Here is a 14,668-nt window from a genome sequence, read left to right on the forward strand (position 1 = left end):
GATGAATACTGTACAATGTTGCTTGTGTGGATATTTTTTATTTTTTTTATTTATAAAGTGCTTCTTCGATACGCAACACTGTACAAATATAGAAAAGCACACAGAGGGAAGACATTATAATAAATAATGGTACATATATATACAGTATATAATACACAAAAGCCTTGAATATCCTGTAAATGATATCCTTATAATTGGTGACTAGTGATGTCATCAGTTATACATGGTGACTAGTGATGTCACCACTCACTAAAACGTGTGTATTATAATAAATAAAGTACCCCTTGTTGGAAAATATGAGGATATTGGAAGTAAACTTGGAGTTCCATGACCTTTTATATAGTCATGGAACTCCTCGGTGACTTATAATATCCTTATATTTTACATTAAGGGGTACTTTATTCAATATATATATATATAGTTATTAAATGTCATGTGGTACAAGACATTGGGAAGCAATACATGCTGTAAAGCTTAACAATCTAAGTGGGTGGATAACAAACAGGCACAAATAGGAAAGCAAAGTGCACAAAGGTTTAGCCATTGGATTGGACAAGTAGTGCCTTTATTCTAGAATGTAGACCATGCACGTAAGCATCATTGAATGAATGGCATGCGTATAAAGTGGTAAGGACCAGGCTTTGCACCCAGTAGCAATGTCCTCTACACTTTGAACCCGGTACAACTGCTAGGTAAATGAACACAAAGGGCTACTATTTTGCACTTAGTGGCACTAGTTAATGACTCCTACAAAGTGCCAATAACTGAAAAAAGGAAAAAAATCAAACATTTGTTTTGCAAAGAACAAAGGAAGTTTATACAATATTCCACATGGATTAGAGTGTTGGGAAGTGTCCAACTTCCTCATGTACAAATAGTTTAGAGACAAATATACACACATATCCAAACCCAAACCACCAAAGCTTTTCCTACTATTCCGAATTTTAGAGCAGGGGAGAGTTTCTTTGCAAAACCATTGTTTTCGTTAATGGGCAGTGAGTGGTTTTGTTATCTCATGTCACAGTAACAACCCCAAAACATGATTATGGTTGGCAATTTGGATGCTAAGAGGAGACAAAAATTAACAACTTCTACTGGCATTAAACCTTTATAACCCACCGCTGGTGCTGTTCTGATTTTTGGAGTTTCGCCAGTTACAAACAGAAATAAATGAACTGTACAACTATTAAAGGGATAGAGATTCAACATCAGCATTTCAGCGCTGCCAGTTTCAGGTCCTGAAATCTTGATAACAGAGTGCTGTATCGTATTTGCCATTGATCAAAACAGGAATGTAAATCAAGTGATAGCTTCTATTGGCGAATTTTGTAAGCTGCAAAATGCATGCTGTGGAGACAGGTGATGGCGTAAGTATTTCTAGAATTCAATAGAGCCTCAGAAAAAGAACATATGGGATTGTAGTTGAATACGCTACACATGTTTTTTTCTTTTTAGGCTGGCATGTAAAACCAGAGACAAAACATGTGTATAACATTATTAGTCTGCATGTTTACATCCTTTGTATTGAAATACTGTTTTTTATGGAGATGAAAACATCTGTGCTCAGAAAATCATTTGGGAGAAAGTATTGTCTGTAATGTAAGAGTATCCATGTATTGGGACAACTGTACTTATACTGTATATTCTGTGTTAGAACATCATCCCATTCTGAATATAAAGGTATGTGACCTGTTAGTCAAAATGCTCAGGACCAGAGGTTTTCCAGATAACCAGTTTTTCAGTTTTATGGATCTTTACACCTAAGTTTACTAAAATAATTATTTAAACATTAAATAAACCCAATAGGCTGGTTTTGCTTCCAATAAGGATTAATAATATCTTAGTTGGGATCAAGTACAAGTTACTGTTTTATTATTACAGAGAAACAGGAAATATTTTTTTAAAAATCATAATTTGAATTATTTAGATAAAATGGAGTCTATGGGAGATGACCTTTCTGTAATTCTGAATTTTCTAGATAATGGATTTCCAGATCCCCTACCTGTATCAGAAAATCACTGTCTCTGTCTGCTATCTCCTTCTTTCTATAACTAACTGTCTCCACGAATAATCCTAAACTCTATATATATATACACATATATATATATATAAACATTTTAGAAAAGAAGACACGATTGCTCTTTGCAGTTTACTGCTTTCACTAAATGCCCTACCATGAATAAAAATTATCTAAAAAGGGGAATTGCTTTTTATCTAGTAGCTCTCTAGTTTTTCATTTCAGCAGCTATCTGGTTGGTAGGGTATGTTTACCCTAGCAACCAGGCAGTACTTTAAAAGAGAGTGGAAGATGAAGGAGAGAGGGGCACAGAAGAAAGATAAGTAATAAAAAGTAACAATAAAACTGTAGCCGAAAGCTGGAAAAGAGATGTCAAATAATGAAAAAATGGCAAAAACTGAAGACCAAATGATAAGTTCCTAAGAACAGGATATCACACTATAGGAGTTATTTATCAAAGTCAGAATTTATCTCAATATTTTCTGCTACAAACTCCGATCAAATACGTTTGGGTTTTTTATGCTTATTTGTTATTACATTTTCCTGAAAATCAGATTTTTACAATTTTTTCCGATTTTTCATCCGATTTTCACAATTTTTTCGGATTTTTCACCCGAAAACTCAGATTACTTATGTTTTTTTTCCCGAAAATTCAGAAAACTTTGGGGTATTGCACGAAACCCAGCGCACATCAAAAAAATCATTGGGACTCCTCCTACTGACTTATATGTAACCTCGACAGGTCTGAGATGCCGGATTTTCTGATTCGGACTTTTCTATCCTTGGGGTTTAATAAATTCCGAAAAATTTTAATTTTTGCATTCAGAGTTTAGTAAATAACCCCCTATAAGTTAACTTAAAGGCAAACTACCGCTTTAATTGAAAACATGTATTGCTTTCAGAATTTATAACTGACCAGTATAGTATCCCTCTGACCATTAAGGATATATAAATATGTAATAGGTGGTTTTGCAAAACAATTTAAAAACCAGCAAATCAATTTGTAGCAAAAAATCATGATTTATGGAAGATTTGCAATTCACAGTGAAAATTTTCAGGTTCATAAAAGTTTAAGGTTGAATCCTTAAAGGCTTTGAACATCTGCTGCAAATGTGAAACGTCTGCAATTACCAAAATAGAAATAATATTCGACTGAGAGTAAAACGTGTGTGATACTGAAATAGCTAATCATAAAAGCAGAACAAATCCAGTGCAGGCACCTACAGCAGGACCCCATGCAATACCCCAAGGTTAAAAAGACTAAATGCATGTGTATAATGGATGTGTTTAAAATGAAAGTGTAAAATGACGTATCATGAATGGAACATTAGTAACAGATGTTTCTATGAACATGTAAACGAAAGAAAGTCTTTCCACATGGGAGTGGATGTATAATAGACATGCTTATGCAATACACTGTACTCACTCATCTATGTATTTGGTGTTTTATAGCAAACCCATTACTAATAAATGTCTCTGCATTGTGTTCTTTTTTCAGTCAGTAAAGGACTCATTAGCTTCCAAAAGGAAGAGTACTGTTTAACCCCAGAATGCATTGAAGCAGGTAAGTCATAATCCTAATTCTAGGATTCTAATTCTAAGGTTAAAGGGGCAGTATAACCGCTTTTCTAACATGGGCTCAATGTATGGGGCTGTGCCGAATATATTTTTTGCCCTCATGTTTACAAGAAATGTAAACCCTCAAAAGGAATTAAAGTAAAATTTGCAATTTTCATTAAAGGGATACTGTCGTGGGAAAACATGTTTTTTTCAAAATGCATCAGTTAATAGTGCTGCTCCAGCAGAATTCTGCACTGAAATCCATTTTTCAAAAGAACAAACAGGTTTTTTTATATTTTTAAATCTGACATGGGGCTAGAAATATTGTCAGTTTCCCAGCTGCCTCCAGTCATGTGACTTGCGCCTGCACTTTAGGATGGAACTACTTTCTGGCAGGCTGTTATTGCTCCTACTTAATGTAACTAAATCAGTCTCAGTGGGACTTGGCTTTTACTATTGAGTGTTGTTTTTAGATCTACCAGGCAGCTGTTATCTTGTGTTAGGGAGCTGCTATCTGGTTACCTTCCCATTGTTCTTTTGTTAGGCTGCTGGGGGGGGGGAGGGGTGGGATGATATCACACCAATTTGCAGTACAGCAGTAAAGAGTGACTAAAGATTATCAGAGCACAAGTCACATGACTGGGGCAGCGGGGAAACTGACAATATGTCTAGCCCCATGTCAGATTTCAAAACTGAGTATAAAAAAATCTGTTTGCTCTTTTGAGAAATGGATTTCAGTGCAGAATTGCACTTTGAGAAAGGCTATAAGATTAGCCGAAACGTCAGTTATTTATTTTCAATAAATTTCACCGATTCATTTTTTTTGCATCTGAAGACCTTACTCACTTTGCTGATAGCACCCAGGCACCAAACACTTTTCTCACGAGTAGTGCCAGCCTAACATGGACGCTATATATATATATATATATATATATATATATATATATATATATATATATAGCAAAAGTTTCCAGACCAGCACTCCCTTTTGGTGAAAATCAACAATCTTTTATTGTGACATGGTATCTTGTTCCAACGTTTCGATCCCAATAGGGATCTTTTTTTCCTTGAAAAAGATCCCTATTGGGATCGAAACGTTGGAACAAGATACCATGTCACAATAAAAGATTGTTGATTTTCACCAAAAGGGAGTGCTGGTCTGGAAACTTTTGCTGTATGCTAATATTACCGTGCACCCCTACTTATCCATTGCCTTGGAGTGCGGATACTCATCGAAGAAATATATATATATATATATATATATATATATATATATATATATATATATACTGTGTGAAAAAAGACCGCACTCGCAGGACTTGTCATGGAAAAAAAAAGCCGCAAGGGCTGCTGCTTTTTTTTCATGACAAGTCCTGTGAGTGCGGTCTTTTTTCACACAGTATATGCAAGTTTTTATCGGCACCCAGGCATTTAATAGCTTCATTGAGGAGTGCACCAGCTTGGATCCCTATATATATATTTATATTCATACTGAAGGTACTGTATATATGTTGTGCCTTTTATTAAAAATGATGAAGATGATGGTCTTATAAAAAGCTTGACATTCAACTGAACTAACTGCATGTGTATTTGTAACAGTTACCTGGTAATAATTAAGGGCTGTTCCAGTGGCGTAATTAGAAGTTAGTGGGCCCTACAGCAAGTTCATTTTAGGGCCCCCTAAGCTCTGTTAATAAGACACAGATGAAACACATGACATATATAAATATATATTGAAAATGCTTATTAGTCAGCTGGGCCCTCTATATGGCCCTTCAGCAGTTGCAGAGTCTCTTTATGGTACAATTACATCCCTAGGTGGTGGTATAAAGAGGTATCACTGTATTCTCTTGTTTGGCTCCATTCCATTCCATTTGTTAAAGCTTCTGCTTGAACTAATCCTAGCATTACCCATTTCTGACACTCCTGGCTCAGACACTCAGACAATCCCTCTACATTTGACCCATTGAGGATAATTAATATACAGAAGGCTAGCAGGAAGTATTTGTATAAATGTGGTTTTAAAATTAGGACTCTCTTTATCCATTAAAGGGCAATAAAATCCCATTTTTACTTTCTTTAATGATAAAGAAACCTATCTCCAATATACTTTAATTAAAAAATGTGTACCTTTTTTTTATAAGAAACCTGACTGTATGCAGTGAAATTCTCCCTTCATTTACTGCTGTGGATAGGAATTGTCAGATGGTCCCTAACTGCTGAGCAGGAAAACAATCATACTTATGAACAGCAGGGGGAGCCCCCGCCTTACTTCCCAGCCATGCAGAACTCAAGCAGCTTTGTTTATGACAATTCCTAAGCAGCCCAGACCACACTGAGCATGTGCACAGTCTTAGTCTTGCAAAGTTGTTTAACAAAGTTATAAGATGGTGACCTCCTGTAGCCAACTTTGAAAGCATAAATTATTTGTTTGATTAGGCTTGTGGTGCAGTAAGTTCATGTTTACTGTATATTTAGTATACAAAATACAGCATTTCTAGCCTTATTCTATTTTAGACTTTACATGCCCTTTAAGTCGTTTTCTTCTAGTATAAATGTTTAGCAACTGCTTTCTAGTTATCGCTAGAGGAAACCAGGTTGTTGTTATTATTCTTTAAGACTTTAGCATCCCCTTGCCCTTCCGCTATATATACATCTAATAAGGTAATACACATCTATGTTCAAAATGAGCAAAATTATAATCTGTCCTGACTAATCTTTTAATCAAAAAAATATTAGATTAGAATTGCTTCATAGCATAAGAACAAGTTTTCCCGTCCCATAAAGTCTGCTAGTTTAGGAGGATTTACTGGAAAAGATGGTTTGTACTCTACTAACTAGAAATAAGCAGTTTGTGTAATGCCTAATGCCTAAATCATGTGCCTTCATGTACAGTGTGTTGCTATAGGCTGAGTAGCTCTGACTAGTCCCATGCACGTATAATTAAACACTATGCAACATATTGTAACTTGTCATACCTTCCTTGAGTAATGTTACTGTATCATACAAAAACTCCGGGACACTTGTTACATTACATTTAATTTAAATGCAATAAATCCAGCTCACAACTTGCATTTGTCCCAAGGTAATACTTTCAGCATGAAACATAACAATAACATCGCTAATTAAAGCTGATTTTTCAAATGATCTGCTCCCCATAACCTTCAGAAATTCTCTGTAACTTTGAGCAGCTGTTTAGTTTTAGCCGCAAGCATTCTCACTATGAACCTGGACTGCACCTCTTGTTTTATATTGTACAAATCTAATCTGGTTATTTTGCTCATTAAAATGTAATCAGTTGTGTTTCTGCCTTGCCAAGCTTGCAGTGGTGGAGAGGCTGGCTTACATCAGTTATACTGTATGGCAGAACTGCAAAAATACTTGGATGTACTGATAATCCCACTAACCACATGGAGAGGTCATGGACGGAGTACAGAGACTAGGAAAGAACATTTCAAGCAAAAACATATGTGAACCCCCTACAGTGTGAGCTGCACCCTGATATCACATGCCAAATAAGTGACGTATCATGTGGCTTCATATGTAATCGACTCACTCACAATGCACTAAACACATGCTTCTTTTTATTAGGCCCCGCATGCACGGAGAAAGACAAAAATCTAAAATCATTAAAAATGAAAAGATCACAAGATCAGGAATGTATTTGTAAATCAAATTAATTACAATTGAATCCTCACACAAATTTGGATCGGACTCCAGGGGGCTGTGTGTACAGTAAATCCCTAAGCAAGACGTGGATCAATGTTTTAAGACCTTGGGCAAAGAGCCAAATGGCGGGTCCACATTACTGTGTTGTACGTGCAGCGTGTTTTGAAGTTGCGCCCACTTTTACTACTACACAACCCAGATAAGCCAGTATCATTACTGCAAAATGAATAATGATGAGATTAACCCCAGATTTGCCAATTTAATCCCAAAAGTAAAATGGATTACAAGCATGTTAACCCTAAATGTGCCAGCATAATACTACAGGCTGGGGTTAATATCATCATTAATAATAAATAATCAGCATAATTACCCCAGATATGCTAGTACAGTTATTAAAGAATCGATAATCAGTATATTAACCCCAGCTGTGCCATTATAATCACCGTAGAAATGGCCAATACGCAATTCATCAATCTGAGATTGCCAGTAAGATCACAGAAAAATCTCCAATGAACACTCCATTAACTTCACACATGCCAGTAAGATCAGTGGATAGATTGAAAACATTACCTTTACACATGCACAAACAGATTACTAGTAGCAAAGTTTTCTTGTCTCCTTGTGCTCCCACAGCTGCTTGGCAAGCTCTGTCTCTCTGTCTGTCTGTCTGCTGAATACACTGCAGGAAACACCAAGATGGCCGTGCATTCCACAGTGAAACACACGGCCCAATGAGCAAAACAGAAAGCAGCGGGGGTAAGAAGGGCATTTAGAGACAAATAAATTACATTTGCACAGTGCACCCCCTCAAATTAGTGGGCCCTGGGCAGATGCTCAATTGGCCTTATGGTTAATGGGAATAAACGTGACTATTTTCTCCTTTCCATATGTTATAAAACTACAACTCGCAGGATTCCTCCAACAGCTCAGTGGTGATGGAGTTTTGTATCTAGCCTGTATTGTGTTTACAAATAGCATGAAATTTGTATGATTTCCAAAAATGACATCCCTACAGACAACTAAACCCAACTATTATTTCTCGAAAATCCAAGTAGACGTGCTGCACAAATTCTGTTTAATTTAAATGCAGTCCTTTAGCAACCAGGGCAGCCCAGCAACTTGCTGTGTCAATGATTTTTCAAATATTCTCTCTCTCTCTCTCTCTCTCTCTCTCTCTCTCTCTCTCTTCTGAGACAACTTGCAATTGGTTTTCATTTTTTTCTGATTTTTGAGTTATTTAGCTTTTTATTCAGCAGCTCTCTAGTTTGAGATTTCAGCAATCTGGTTGCTATGGTCCAAATTACCCTAGCAACCATGCATTGATTTGAATAAGAGACTGGAAAAGGAGAGGTCTGAATAGAAAGATGAGTAATTAAAGGTAACAGTAACAATACATTTGTAGCCTTACAGTGCATTTGTTTTTGAATGGGGTCAGTGACCCCCATTTGAAAACTGGAAAGAATCAGAAGAAGGCAAATAATTTAAAAACTATAAAAAGGAAAAAATGAAGGCCAGTTTAAACGTTGCTTAGAATTAGCCCTTTTGTAACATACTAACAAGTTGAACTACCCCTGTAATCATAAAGTTAACTGGGTTTGGGGGGGCCTACTATAATTAAATTGTGGGAACAGTAATCAGGGGCGTAACTACAGAGGAAGCAGACTGCAGGGGGGCCCAGGAGGTATAGGGGGCCCTAATAAATGAGCAATTTCAATATATATTAGTAAAACAATTTGCTGTGGGTCCCAATAACATCTAGTTTCGCCACTGACAATAATCTATAATGACGTAATTGAATATACCCTGGGCCGTGTGCCTACTGGCAGCAGCACTGAGTATGAAGGAGAAGTGACTGCCAGTGGTTGTTTATATTATCACATTTCTAAAGAAGTACAGTAATCTTACATGTCTTTGCATCATTGCCCTAAATGTGATTTCTGTTACTTATTTTTATTATGCTTTGGACCGGAAGGGGCCCCTCTAAATATTCCATTTTGGTCAGCCTTGACTTAAAGGATATTAATAGCTACATAATACTAGCAATAACATATGTGATATTCTTACAGCTGCAAGTATTCGATCCAAAATGAACCTTTCTATAGACCCTTGTGAGGACTTCTTCGAGTATGCCTGTGGGGGATGGATAGAAGAAAATCCTATACCTGATGACATGTCAAACTATGGAATTTACCCCTGGCTGAGAGCTAATGTGGACCTTAAACTTAAAGGTACATTTGCCTTCCTTCTCTAATCACTGCCAGTCACCAGCATTCTTTTGTTCATACCTGTACAGGGCCAGGAGATTTTGAAGAAGAATGATTGTTTCTTTGAAATAATAAAAAAGAAGAGCCATAAAGCTGGGCACTAGTTTTCATTTTGCTTATATATGGATGCAGGCTTTTAAATATAAGTCACAGAAACAAAAACAAAAGGAATGTATTGAAAGGATATAGGGTATTTATAAAAGAGGGTTGCATTTCTATCAGCCAATAATAATAAGGGGCCTGTGTATAAAACCTCACGTTTTTCTGGTAGAGTTTTTAAAGAGTAAAACTAAAATGTTTATAGATGTATTATACCCCAAAGCTGCTAGAAATTGTGATCTGGGTTGGTTTTTGTTCGATAATCCGATAAATTCGAGTGTCAATTTGAAAAAGTTGTATGATTCAAATTAATGTTTTTTCACAACGACTTTCTCAAGAAGAAATTATTAGTAAATTTGTGGATGGGAGTTAGGTTGACTTTGTTTTAATGAAAAAATTAGATTCATTTGAGATTTAGTAAATACCCCCTCTAAGAGTTTAGTAAAATCGATCATCTTGTTTGTGCATAGAAAATAAAAGAATAACATCCAGCAACTGCATTATAGGTGATTGGCGACAAGGAGATTTTTCACCCGCAATAAAAATGCACGACTGCGGGTGGCAAATCTCCCGAAAATTCTTCTCCACGGAAACTGCTGATGGTAAAACCTACGCGCTGCTTTGTTCTTTCAAAGTTGCCTTGCGAGGAAAGTTTGGGTGACTTTGGGATGTGTAGGTTTTGCCACCAGCAATTTTAATTATTGCCGGTGGAGAATAATTTTTGGGAAATTTGTCTCCCACAGTCGTACATTTTTATGGTGGGCAACAAATCTCCCTGTCAGCCATGGCCCTAAAACAGTACCCATCCCACAGCAAGTTCCTTTTGAAACTTTAAGAATAGTGACGGGCGAATCTGTGGTGTTTGGCTTCGCACGACAATTTTGACACGAGTGACAATTTTTTTACGTGCGACTATTTTGTTGTATTTTTCTGTATTTGTATTTTACATTAAAGTCAATCGGCGTCCGAATAATTTTGACGCGAGGCAATTTGATGCACAACAATTTTTTTTTTGTCACGGCGGACTTTTCACTTGTGAATTTTCGCCGCAGTTTCGTGGTGGCGATCCATGCCCAGCAAATTTATTCGCCCATCACTATTTAAGAATACTTGCCCAGCGTTTATAGTTTATACATGCTTGTGTTTTCAAATAATAATCCATCAGATTATTATTTCATATTATTCATGGGGGTGGGGGTGTATCTGTTCTTTGCACTTTGCACCCTGCCCTGCACTTTGTTAATTAAATCTAAAGAGGGTTATTTATCAAAGTCCGCATTTTTCAGGAATTTCCACTCGAAAACTCAGATTTTTCTAGATTTTTGCCTGAAACCCCGAAAACCAGCACAGATCAAAAAATCTTTGTGACTTTTCTCATTGACTTTTATGCAACCTTGGCAGGCGTGAGATGCGGATTTTCGGATATTGACTTTTTCCATCCTCGGGGTATAATAAATACTGAAAAAGAAAAAGTGTTTTTTTAAAATTCCAATTTTAGCGGTTCGGATTTTCAGTATTCTGAGTTTAGTAAATAACCCCTAAGTGTGTGTTTTTTTCCGTTCATAAATAATCCCCATAGAATAGAGGTTGGAAATTAGAGTTGAATTGTGTAGCCCAAGAATTATATTTCATGTAGGACAAGAGAAATGTAACGGGAAAGATATCTGGGTTTGTTTTCCATGGGAAAAGAGGAGAAAACCAAGTCACCCAGCAACATGCGATAATACGAATGCAGGATGTAGGATCAATTAAGCTCTTAAATCCCAAATGGTCTGAGGGGTTTTGTCACATAAGAAGTCAGCTGGATTCTCAGAATTTGACTTACATCTGTTAAAGTAACTTGTATGTAATATTAATTCTGTACGACAGAGATGTTCTCTTTCTCCCCAAACCAGCTTGCTTTCTGAGAAAATCTCTGTGGGATATTTTACATTATAGGACAACATAGGTCATGGACGTAGAATGCTCAAACAGGTTTGCTTAATTTATAGGAATGTCATTTATAGTTCTAATCCACACAGACCACAAGTCACTGGGGATCCTAAAGGAACTGAATGTTTTGTAGATGTAAGTAAGTTTGTCAGCTGATGTACTGATCGAATACTTGGAGAACAAGAGATGGAATTCAGTTGAAGTGATGAGCTGGAGAGAGGAAGATTGAATTTCAATGTAATAGTCAACTCTACTGCTCCTTGTGATGAAATATTCCAGCATTCATTTATTGATGCTTTAGTATTACCTTCCATGTAATCAGCGTTGGACTGGGGTTTCCCACAAAGTCAAGGGCCCCCTTGTGACTTCATGGGTTCCCATGGTGGTGTTCCCAGTATCATGCCCGCCTAGTACACGTAATCATAGGCAGATTTTCATTAAGGCTTGGGGAGGCTAAAGCTGGCCATAGACTCCAAGATCCGCTCGTTTGGCGACATCGCCAAACGAGCGGATCTTTCCAAGCGGATCTTTCCAAGCGGCTCCGACGGGTCGGTCGGGTAAAAATCCAACCTTCCCGATCGATATCGTGGCCAGATATCGATCGGGAAGACCCGTCGGAAGCCCCCATACACGGGCAGATAAGCTGTCAAATCGGTCCAAACGACCGATATCGGCAGCTTTATCTGCCCGTGTATGGCCACCTTTAGACTTCCCAAACCTGTTAGCCTAAAAAATTTAAAGAAAATTAAAAGAAAAACTAAGAATCTTCTGTCTCACAAATGTATCTGTTGGAGCTTGTCTAGGGGTGAGGGGCAGAGGGTTCTGCTGACTAGTGTCTTTAGAAAAAAAATCCCAACCTGGTGACTCCAGTGATGTCATCATGAGATTTTGCACCAAGTTAAAGCAAGCTGTAACTACATTGCCTCTATGTTTAATGTCCCAGCAGTGAATCTAACTCTGTGCAGGCTAATCCTTATTGATGGGCCAAAACCTAGTTTGGACTTTTCTTGAGCTTGCCTACCACAGTTCCTGTACACCAATGTACACTATGAGAGGGAGCCAGGAGAAAGACCTTAGGGCTAGTGATTGGCGAATACATTCGGCAGGCTTGAATTTGCGGGGAATTTCCGCGTTTCGACCCCAGCGAATAAATTAGCAAAACTGTGGCAAAAATTCGCCACACAAAAAAAAACGCAGCATCAAAAAAATTTGTTTATTTAGAAGCCCATTGACTTTAATGCATTTGGACAAAATAGGCGCACATATAAAAATTAACTGGGGCGTCAAAATCTGCATTTTGCAAATTTTACGATGTTTCGCAAATTTTGCTGTAAATTTGCACATTTTTCAGTGAACAGAAACCGGACAAATTCACCTATCACTACTTAGGGCTCATTTACAAAAGCAAGTGCATGTAGAAACCATTAAATGGACACAACATTGAGTGTGTTTTGAGAGATTTTAAAAACACGTTGTACCTATACATGAAGCCATTAAGTCTGCCCTAATAAATTGCATGCAATTGCACCTTTGGACACAATGAAACCCTACAACTAACACCAGCCTTGTGTTGTAGTTAGCTCAGTGATCCCCATCCAGTGCTTGTGAGCAACATATTGCTCCCCAACCCCCTTGGATGTTGCTCCCAGTGGCCTCAAAGCCGGTGCTTATTTTTCAATTCCTGTCTTGGAGACACGTTTTGGTTGCATAAAAACCAGGTGTTTTGCCAAGCAGAGCTTCCTGTTGGCTGCAAGTCCACATAGGGGCTACCAATAGCCAATCACAGCACTTCATTTGCATCACCCAAGAATAAAAAAAATGTCAGAATTGCACAGAATTCTACATTTGTAAATAAGATTGCTTCCTTGCCTTATTGCCACATATCGTGGGGTATCGTGTATTGTGTAGAATTCTGTTCTCCTTCCAATCAAATCTATATTTACTGCTTAATCATTCCTTCCATCTTTTTTTAAGATAAACACAACTGCCATGATGAGAGATCACACGTGCATTAATCAAAAATACATTAGAAAGTATTTTCCATGTATTTACAGGGTCTCAGATATATTCAAATGGCAGAAAAGCACATAGTTGTTGTACAGTAGGAGACAAGCAATGACATAGCATACACAAGCATTCCAAACTGTATGTTAAACAGCTATATTCTCATAGAAAGCAAACACAGTTATGAACATATTACAATCAATTTATATAACAGGCACCAGATGTAAGAGCAAAGCCGGAGAATGAAAATAAATGGAGTGGCCATACATAAACACAGATGCTATCAAACATATTTCATATATAGACACAACATATTATGTATATGACTGGGTTGTTTATCTTATGGCTTCTGTGGTTGGCCAGGCCTGTGACATTAATGCTGCAATGGGCCAAACACTCCACTTACTGTTGTTTACATACTGATTGTGATACTTTCCATGTTTCTGGGTCATTTGCTAATGTTTATCCTTAGCACACTGGCTGCATTTATTGCCTTCAGTCCATGTTTGCTTTTACTGCATGTACTGTATGTTTAAATGGGGCAACTAAAAAAATAGATCATTTGCTTCCAGAGTTTAGGAGTTGCTTAAACTATCTCTGATACACCTGGTAGAACTGTAGCAGTCACATTGCCTTTGGTGATGGATGGGGAACCACTCAAGAACCCCTGAAGAAAGAGTTGCTTTATAAGAATAAGATTCCATTTTGGAATAATTCTTTGAAATGCAGTGCAGGGTACAAAGGTCAGAAAACATGGCATATGTCCTCCATTTTCTATCTGGTCTGAGATGCAGAGTACAGCCAAACCCTGAACAGAAAGGCTCTTCCGGTTAAGCAAAAGTGTTTGCTGTAAATAAATTACCCCTAAAGTTGATTTATATACACTGATTAATATACCTAGGTGGCCATTTATCAAAATGCATTGTGTAAATTAAAGTCCATTATGTTTCCGTTAACTTTCAGTATGTTATAAAACGGCTAATTCTAATTCCTTTTTTTTTTAAATAGTTTTTGAATTAATTGCCTTCTTCTGACTCTTTTCAGCTTTCAAATTGGGGTCTAAAAAAATAAATGCTCTGTAAGGTTACAAATGTATTGTTATTGCTAATTTGTATTACTCCAC

General features: G+C 37.2%; 1 protein-coding gene across 1 annotated transcript in view; it reads left to right on the forward strand.

Annotated features, from left to right (window-relative positions):
• phex.L (phosphate regulating endopeptidase homolog X-linked L homeolog) overlaps window positions 1-14,668 on the forward strand; it is a 151,071-nt gene that overhangs the window by 15,581 nt on the left and 120,822 nt on the right. Inside the window, exons 2-3 of the mRNA XM_018246265.2 lie at window positions 3,516-3,581; window positions 9,313-9,474. Coding sequence (XP_018101754.1) covers window positions 3,516-3,581; window positions 9,313-9,474 — 228 coding nt within the window. The remainder of the gene's footprint in view (window positions 1-3,515; window positions 3,582-9,312; window positions 9,475-14,668) is intronic.

The sequence above is a fragment of the Xenopus laevis genome, chromosome 2L, assembly GCF_017654675.1.
Source record: "Xenopus laevis strain J_2021 chromosome 2L, Xenopus_laevis_v10.1, whole genome shotgun sequence".
Taxonomy (NCBI): Eukaryota; Metazoa; Chordata; class Amphibia; order Anura; family Pipidae; genus Xenopus; species Xenopus laevis.